Source organism: Hipposideros armiger, unplaced genomic scaffold (assembly GCF_001890085.2).
Source record: "Hipposideros armiger isolate ML-2016 unplaced genomic scaffold, ASM189008v1 scaffold_437, whole genome shotgun sequence".
NCBI classification, from domain to species: domain Eukaryota; kingdom Metazoa; phylum Chordata; class Mammalia; order Chiroptera; family Hipposideridae; genus Hipposideros; species Hipposideros armiger.
The window spans coordinates 1,782,637-1,792,132 of NW_017731787.1; the positions used below are offsets into that span (position 1 = coordinate 1,782,637).

Genomic DNA, 9,496 nt, shown 5'->3' on the forward strand with positions numbered 1-9,496 from the left:
AGTCATGACATACTTTTCTATGTTTTTCAATAAAAAAATGCAACATGACTTTCCTGATGACCCAAAAGATTGAAGACAACTTGAGCTGAGCTGCCGGTGGGCAGCCAGATGGCTCAGCTGGTTAGAGCACGTGCTCTTAACAAGGTTGCCAGTTTGATTCCTGCATGGTACAGTGGGCTGCACACACCCCCACACCACCCACCCCGCAACTGGACTCAGAGCTGAGCTGCACCCTCCACAACTAGATTGAAGGACAACGGCTTGACTTGGAGCCGCTGGGTCCTGGAAAAAATAGTTACCCAATTAAAAAAAAAAATTAAAAAAAGAAAATCTTGAAATATATATACATTATCCTTTTCTTAGAGTCTGTGTTTGGGAGTCCAACAGACCCTGAGTGTGAAACACTTAGTTTGCATTTTATTGGCTGAGTGGTCTTAGGCAAGTAGTTTAAACTCACTCCATTTTAATTTTCTCATCTGCAAAATGGAATACCCACCTTGCATGGTATTTGTCGGATTTAAAACATAAAATGCCACAATAAATTATAGCTACCCTGCCTTCCAAGTAATCAATACAAAATATACATGAATAAGTAACATAAATGTGTTGGATAACCAAAACAGATTCAAATTTAATTAAGTATTGTATTATACTTGTATTACAAAATTTGTCATAAAATTCCTGCAGTTACTAACTCTCCAAAATAAAAGTGTACTCCTTTGAGTATTTTTCTAGTATAATCATTGTATATGTCCTTTTACTATTGGGTTGTCGGAAAAGTCATGACTCATTTTTGCAACAAAAAACATGGAAAAAATACGTCATGACTTTTCCGACAACCCAATATTCTCAGGTGGCAACATTCTGAGAATCCATTGTGTACTAGTTCCCATGGAGAAAAATAAAACCCCATATTTAAGAAGTTTAGAATACAAACAAGAACACAAGAGGGAACAGTTCTTTGTGCAAAGTAAGCAAATACATTCTTATGGATTTAGTCATGAGGAAAAGATACCAGAGATAAACACCAAGAATATAGTTCAACTTAAGTAGGTAAGTTTAAAGGTCAGAACAAAATGAAATTAGAAAAAATTGTATATAAGAGATGCTTTACAGAATGATATATCCCTTTCATGTTATTTTAACAAGATTTAATATATGTGACTATTCGTCAGTCTTCCGAGTTAAAATTGTTCAGGTAGCCATAAGGTCTAGAAACATAAACAAATAATGCATAATATGTAGTTGACCGATGTTCTATGAGATGTTCAATGTGCTGTTCCTCACTAGCAATTCATAGTTCAATAATAAACTGTGCAAAATTGTAAGGAACAACATACACTAAAGCAGCATTTCCATCAGTCCTTGCACATCCATCTACAATGCATTGCCTCAGATGATTTGTTTCTAATTTTCAATGAATAAACGTGTGCCTATAGCATAGCCTAGAAGTAATCAAAGGAGCTCAGTCTATCAAAAAATATATGTAGTGTGTTTCCAGACTTTGTGATCACCTGTATTTTAATTTTTTAAAAGACTCACCTACTGTAAGTCTTATGAACATCTCTGCAACTTGTATTATACCAGAAAAAAGTGAATACTAAAAATTAGATCATGGAAAAACAAAAATTTATTACTTTTGCTTTCAAATAGTTCTACTGAAACAAGGCCCAGTTGAGACCCCCACAGTTGAGGCCTCGCTGAGTCCCCGGCCTCACCTTTACTTGACCTACCTGTAGTTTAACAATCCCCCTGCAGCTTGAGCTTGAGCTCAGAATGTCCCCTGTCCGACCCAGTTCCCTGTTTTAGAAAATTACTCTGAAACTTATGATTAATACCCTTAGGCTTATTGATCACAATCTCAGTGTTCTATCAGGCTACTCCCATCATTGTTCCTGGGTTGCTGACTCCACCAGAGAATCCCGTGGCCACAGGGAAGGCTCCATGCAGACCCCCGGAACCATCACTGTAGCTTCTGGAGGAACGCCCAGATTTTCCCTTAAATACCCTAAGCCAGACAGAATGTAAGGCAGTTTTTGGAGGTGTTAACCCGCTGTCTTCTCAGACCACCGGTGCTCTGATAATAAACGCTTATTCTATAAGCTCCAACTCCTGTGTCGGTCTATTGGCTGAGCGGTGCAGGCAGGACGAGCCCCGGACTCAGTGGATCTACGGTTTTACTACACCGAAACATTTTGTTGAAATGAAGTGATTTTTAATATATATAAAAAGACGCTCTAAATAATATTCAGGATACATTACGAGTTTGGTTTTAAAACAGATTTGAATTTAAAACAAGTTTTATTCACAATGATTTCAATAAATCAGGCACTCCGGAACACAGTGTGGAGGTGCAATAATAATTATGTGATGACTTCTTAATAGTCCAAAGGGATAAAGATCGTTTTCAACCACGGAAATTAAATCTTTCTATAGTATTAACCCTTAGGGGCTACTCTCCTTTATAGACCACAATATTATTGTCAGTTTCATAGACTTTTACTTTATAAAGAAATCCCACAGGAAGAAATTTCTGGAGGTTTTCCCAGATATATACAGCTACATTTTCTGTTGTGCTGTAGAAGAAAAGAAGATGAAAAACAAATAAATAAAATTTTATGTTTACTATTATTTACAGAGAACAGGAAATTCTAATTTTAAAAGCTATCATTAAACTAAAACTTTAGAGATCACACAGCAATCAGATAAAACGTTACAGTCAATTCTTCTTTCTTCCTATCTATATAAGATAGTCACACCTACCTTACAATATCTGCAAAGTATGGCACATCTAGATCCAAATTCTTATGGTCAAGGGGCTTCATAATTGCCTCCTACAGACAAAACAAAGGAAAACCATCAATTCCATTTATGGCTCAAATTGCAAAATGTTCCACCTTTGCCTCTAAAACTTATCATTCAGCCACTAACTCAATACTTGTAACTACTTTATCTGTGTCTTACAAAGCAACCTCAGAAAGTTTAAACTTGTGAAATAAAGTAAGCTCTCCATAACGACTGGTTCTCCTCTTACTGATGCAAAGAGGTTAAGAAATCCAAAGGTAGGTAATTCACTGGAGATTTCTCATAACAAGCCATTGTGATTCAGAATTAGGTTTAACACTTTTTGCATTCTAGCCAAAAAGTTACCAAAAATACTTCTCCATGACAGTCTCACCATTAGGACAATGCCACAATGTCATTAAGACAAAGATCCAGTGAGTACTACATTTTATAAAGCAGACGAAGACTGAAATAATGTTAGTAATTCTAAATTTCAGCTATAACGAGTACTTTAAGAATTATCTTGGGCTCTTAGAAGAAAAAATATACATAAAGACTATTGATTCTTAATGCTTATTATATTAACATGTTTTCCTTTGTCAATGGCAAGAATTATAATTGCCTTATTTTTTCTAAGTTTTTGCTTTTAGCTATATTGTATAAAATCTAAGAATTGGTGAAACAATCTAATTTTCCATATGGCATGGTTCTAAGACAGGTACATTAATAACAATAACAGTAATCATTTTTTGAGCAAAACCAGAATCACATAAAAAGAATAAGTCCTAAACCAAACAGCTTTAAAACAAATCAGATGATATCCATATGGGTATCAAGAAAATATTAATAAGTATCTTTGTTTTATCTTCAATTCCAGTTCTGGTTCCAACTTTTCCATTGAAGCCTCTTCAACAGGGTTCTTTCTAACTACTCTGTACGCCATAATGAGCCATTTTACTAACGAGGGTGTATGTCCTTCAAAGTGGTAAACAAAGGTGTAGTTAATCATATCGCTTGCTTGCGACATCTCATAGCTCCCACAGTGTTGTCTTATACAATGCTCTGTGTTTATCTAGTTTATGTCCCCAGTAAATGCAAGAACTCTGCCTTATCAGCTTTCCTAAAAAGTACTTTGAGCACAGTGCTGTTTGTTCACTCACTCATTCTCTTATTCATTCAGCCAACTTATTGAGCACTTATTATTCTTTACCTCCCAGAAAAAGTAATGTGAGCACTCTGTGGGTAAGGGCTGTTACCTCATTCATGTTTGCATTCCTACTACTTAGCTCAAACACTGATGTACAGTAGGCAAGCCTGTTCAATACATGGATTGTAAGTAATGTGAAAGAAGTAATGATTATTAATGACAGCATTTGCATGAAACAAATGTCAAATTTTAGAACAAAACTAAGGAGCAGAGCTGAAGCAAAGAATTAAACAGGTGAAATGATAGAATAAAAACTATGCTGGATAGAAGGAAATCTACTCCCAATTTTGTAAAGAACTAACCATATGACCTAGGGCAAGTCAGTTAACTGTTCGGCATCTTTCAAATTTAATCTATGGCATGAAGAAGGTGGCTCAGGTAGTCTCTAAAGCAGCGGTTCTCAACCTTCCTAATGCCGCGACCCCTTAATACAGTTCCTCATGTTGTGGTGACCCCCAACCATAAAATTATTTTCGTTGCTACTCTATAACTATAATTTTGCTACTGTTATGAATCGTAATGTAAATATCTTTTTGTTTGCCGATGGTCTTAGGCGACCCCTGTGAAAGGGTCGTTTGACCCCCAAAGGGGTCGCGACCCACAGGTTGAGAACCGCTGCTCTAAAGTCTCTTACAATGCAAGAATTCTAAAATGATACAATCAGCTAAGTCCTTTACTGAACACATCCTTTTGTGTTATCCTTAAGATGAACTGCCCTAATGAGTTTATAATAAAGCTACAGTGAATAAAACAGGGTACTGTTAAAATCTATGATCAAAGGCATAAGGAAAATTCAGAGAAGGAAAAGAAAGCGTCAATGAGAAAGCTGTATCTTGAAAGAATGGTAGAATTTGTTAAATGTAGGAAATCAGGATGTGCCAGCAAGGAATACAAGACGAACATGCTACATTCATTCCCATCATTGTAATACAACTGTAACTAATTTCCACTAAGTCCCCTAAACACCATCAGAAGAGCATAAAAGTAGTGCCTCCATCTACGCTCCTACTCCCACACCCAATTCCACTTACACAGTCACAGAACTTCTGGAGATACTTGGATGGGGAAGTGAAAAGGGGGCCATCAAATATTATACTTAGAGGACAGCACAAAATAAGCACCAAACATGCCATTACCTCCATATATTCTTTGAGGTCAGTCAAATTCATAATCATTCCTGTAACAGGATCGATCTAAAGAATAAACAAAGGTGAATATTACTATAATACGCTTTTCATATTTAAACCTCGGGTAAACTATTAAAGGCTGTACAATGTGCAGAAATTGTGCCCATGTGTGCCTTCGACCCCAACACAATCATCAATCCCAGAACGGAAACACCAAGTGCTCCAGGCCGCCTTTTCATTGTACTGCTCTTCTGTCTGGGAGAGGAGAGGAAAGGCCTGGAGAGGCAGCAGCTCACCATACACAAAGCACAGCCATGAAGCAACACTGATTTGAACAGAATTTTTCAACACAGAATCTATCACGCTGGCGGAAAGAAGGCCCGGCCATCTGTACAAACCACATGGATATATTCAGCACGTACCTCTCCATGTACTGTCACTGCAACTATGGGAAAGAAAACAAAATACCAAAAAAACCAGCATGACTTTCAACAGATTAACATCCAAGCACAAGTTAGCAACATACGTTAAGTATTAGATCTCTGCCCCACAAAGCTATGCTTATATTTTCCCCCAAATATCTGTCCTCTTAGTTGAGATCTTTTGATCAAGCAAAGCGAGAGTCAACCAAGACAGAGAGGCTTAGCAGGAGCTCTGCCTAAACAAAGAAGCTTGGCCAAGGGTGTGAATCCTGCTTATGAGGTTGACGTATTAGGTAGGATCGAGATGCTGTTCGATCACTGCCTGTAAAAGTAGAAAATGTACAGGAAGAAGTCCAGCTACACAATGACCTGGTCCAATTTGGGGTGGTACCTTTCTAAGCCAGCAAAACTATTACTGGGCCTAAAACTCTTATCCCTTTACTCACACAAATGTATACAGTTTACAGTAACAATGCTTTGCAAATTAACAAGGGCTGGTATGAAGCATTTGAAAAATCTTGATAATCAGAATGCTTTACAAATTAATACCTTCTTTTTTCCAGCTCCATGCAAACACCATTAGGTATTATGTGGTAAGTGAGCAAACTAAGAATGAGGGCTATCATAGACCAAGTAAGAGGCAGTAACTAAACTACAAATCCTGATCTCCTGACACTTTTTTCTGGTCTTTTCTTCATCGTATCATATGCTGCGATACTTGACAGCTTACGTAGCTGTTTTTGAGACATCAGCTATATAGTTCAAAGAATCACATGTCTTATTCTTGCATAAATTAATTACTTTCTTAGAACACTGCTGACGAAGTTTTAGACCCAACCAATTTTCCTGCCATACAGTGTATTTCTAGCCAATAATCCCCTTTTGTCAGTCATTATTTACTCAAAGAATATCATGTATTTTAAACATTAGCCTAAGAGATACCTAATTAGAATGAAACATGGTGCCAGTATCACATTATGTATACTAAGGCCAAGGAAAAAAATTATTTAAACCATTCATTGTTTTGGACTGTTACAGAGCAGACAATTACAAGATAAAAGTTAAGATATATCCAACCAAGCCAACAGCTCTTTTCATTTTAAACTTCCATTTAATGTTTCATTCCAGGCTCAAAGCATTACTGCTCTATCCATAAGGTTTCTTCTTACTCATTCAGACTATATTTGCTAAAACACTCGCTCTTATTCAAAGGGCTAAAATTTCATCAGTTTTTCTCTCACCTTTATAATTGTGCCCATGGCCATTGAGATTGTTGCATTTCCCAAACAGTTTCAAGTTTTCTTCATTACTCAGAGATTGGCTGACAAAAAAAAAACACCAAAAGTCAACAGGACAGAAGTTCAGACACCTTTTCTGTTCCCTACATTTATTTGTTCTAGCCTTTGAAAAGCTTCAGTTTATTATTTTAGCTCACCAAATGGAGAATCATAAATCAATTTGATTTCACTATTCAGCTTTATGTCGGCTACCAGTGTATGCCCCCTAATTTGACTACCGTATCATACAAATTAGCATAAACAAATTCAATACTCTTGTTCCACATCAAGTTCCAAAAACTGATCTGCTCAAGGCCCTTCCATTTTTCAATTCAAACATTTACTGAGTACCTACTGCATACCAGGCATGGGCTAAATGAAGCAAGGGCATACAATATAAACAAAAGCTGCCTGTCCTCAAGTAGCCTGAAATCTCATTTCTCCTGAGGAATAATCACATGACCTAGCAGTCTCTTCTTTAACAATCCTGATTTATTATGCCTCAAATACTGCCTACTGATGACTTCACCAATCCACCGAGGGGCATTCAAATCAGGTGAAACTTAAATTACTATACTCAGCTGCTGTTTCAGGAAGAGAACACTTTTCTTAATGTAGTTTTATACCTCTACCTGGCCAATCTTGGCATCTTTAATGAGTCCTTACCCCCCTCATATGTTCGAGCTTTGTATTATACAACCCCTTTCTTTTTGAGACCCTCTTTATTATTTCCCCCACCTTCTCCTGCTCATCGTCTTCTTACGTTTAGAGTGCTACAGTTCACAAAGCTTTTGCACAAAATTATCTCACTGTACCTTCCACAATATTGGCCAGATTGTACACTCCGGACAGAAGGCAGAGACAGGTGTGTTTGATCACTGCTGCATCCCTATTACCTACCACCACCTAACAAGCACGCATGAAATAACTGTGCAGTGAATGAGTGGGTGGATCTTGTTAGGTAGAAATTATTATCCTCGTTTTATAGACGAGGAAACGGATGTTCAGAGAGCGGAGCTTGCTAATGAGTAGCAAATCTCTGCTCAATGGTAATTCTTCAGTGCCATCAAGCAATCTGGGTGCCCTGGGTTCAAATTCCAACTGTGCTGCTTGTTCTCAGAGCTGCCTTAGGAAAGTGAACATCTGGGTTCATTCTGTCTTGGGTAAAAAGGGGATAAAACTTGCTAGGCTGTAATTTTATTAGTTTACGGTAGCTAATACTCCTGGCATATAATAGTAAGTAACATTTATTGAGGATTTACGGTGTGCCTGGCACTGTGTGATCTGGGCAAGTTTAACTCCTATGAACGTTACAGCAACCCTTTGAGCCCAACTAGGGGAATCGGCGGGACAAACAGGTGGCTTCAGGTCACAGAGCCAGCGAGTGCAGCCCCTCGGTTCCGCACCCAGGACCGTCTCTCTCCGGAGTCGGCTCCGTTACCCACCACGCTTCGCACTCCTCTGGAGCCTAGTCAACTCCAGATGTCACTGTTACGTGGTCCAAGAAGCTCAGCGGCCACGTAAAGGAACGGGCGCGCCCCACCCACTCCTGGGTGCGCACACCTGGCCCTCCCTCACCCAGGCCCCGCCCCAAGGCTCAAAGGCCTCGCTCCACACCATGGGCACTGCGGGCGCAACCCACCTGTGGAGCCGGTGGGTCGCGCTGAAGGAGACGAGGCGGGACACTCGCGCCCGGCGGCGACAGCCCGAGGCCGAAGCGCTCATCGCCTAGCGGTACCGCGCCGCGCAGGGTCAGCACCTCCTTCCTCGGCCCGCGGCGGAGTCTGGTGTTGGCGAAGCCTCCGTCCGCGGCTGCGCAGTGCAAGCTGTGCCCGCTGGACGCGCTCTGCGCTTCACCCAGCGGCTGGGCTCCCTCTGCCGGCCTGGAGGCAATAACTGGCGTCCCTTACTATCGATCTCGGGATAGCACGCGTTCAGATCGCTAGGCATACCTAGCAGCGGTCAGATGAGGTGGATGGGGTTTCACTGTCCATTTTATGTTTGCTCAGCCTGAGGCCGCGTCACGCGATTAGGGTTAGTCTGGGCATACTTTGGGTCCTGGAGATACTTATTTGAGCCGCCCCTCCGCTCACTTCTTGAAAGCCCTGGGTTACAATAGAAACCTCCAGTCACTTGTTACCCTGAGATAAGTCCCAGGGCCCGTCTACTTATTTCAGAAAGGGAGCAGGAATTTGAAAGCGCGTGTAGGACCACGTGGCTTTTCAGAGATGATACTACCTTTGGACAGTCTGTAAAGATTCTTAACTAAGGATAATTCTGAAGCTGTCCTTATCCACATGCATGCATGAACCCATTTATCACTCTGGGTTGGGACTGTGAATATATGCATCTAAGAACACACACACACACACACACACACACACACACACACACACACAAGCAATTTCATGTCCAGTGTAGACACTTCCAGAGTTAAAAAATCTTGTTTCCTCACTCATAAGGAACGTCTAAACTACTCAGTTCCCAGTACCATGTCACCTCTTGCCTCCAATCATGCTTTCATTAAATATTTGTTGAATATCTACTATGAGGTTGGCACTGTTCCAGGCACTGAGAAGGACAGATGAAATCGTGGGAATGGCAGAAATATAAGCCCCAATGGTAATTTCTCTCAAATGTCTCTGGTCTCCAGCTGTATGTTCTGTTTGTTCTGTATTA

At 39.9% G+C, this 9,496-nt stretch overlaps 1 protein-coding gene across 1 annotated transcript; it reads right to left on the minus strand.

The window, feature by feature from the left end:
- Nucleotides 1-2,265: 2,265 nt before the first annotated feature.
- Nucleotides 2,266-8,906, minus strand: PTS (6-pyruvoyltetrahydropterin synthase). The gene is made up of 6 exons (XM_019665279.1): nt 8,460-8,906; nt 6,782-6,861; nt 5,541-5,563; nt 5,128-5,184; nt 2,764-2,834; nt 2,266-2,576 (listed from the first exon to the last, which is right to left on the minus strand). The coding sequence occupies exons 1-6, from the start codon at nt 8,540-8,542 to the stop codon at nt 2,453-2,455; spliced, it is 438 nt and encodes a 145-aa protein (XP_019520824.1). The 5' UTR covers nt 8,543-8,906; the 3' UTR covers nt 2,266-2,452.
- Nucleotides 8,907-9,496: the final 590 nt, after the last annotated feature.

What these genes read in the sequence shown, in the direction of transcription:
- PTS (XM_019665279.1), bottom strand. Translation starts at nt 8,542, where the DNA reads ATGAGCGCTTCGGCCTCGGGCTGTCGCCGCCGGGCGCGAGTGTCCCGC. An exon ending in CAGTGACAGTACATGGAGAG is followed by an intron (nt 5,185 to 5,540) that starts GTACGTGCTGAA and finishes TTTATTCTTTAG; the next exon opens with ATCGATCCTGTTACAGGAAT. An exon ending in ACCTCAAAGAATATATGGAG is followed by an intron (nt 2,835 to 5,127) that starts GTAATGGCATGT and finishes TTTTGTCTGTAG; the next exon opens with GAGGCAATTATGAAGCCCCT.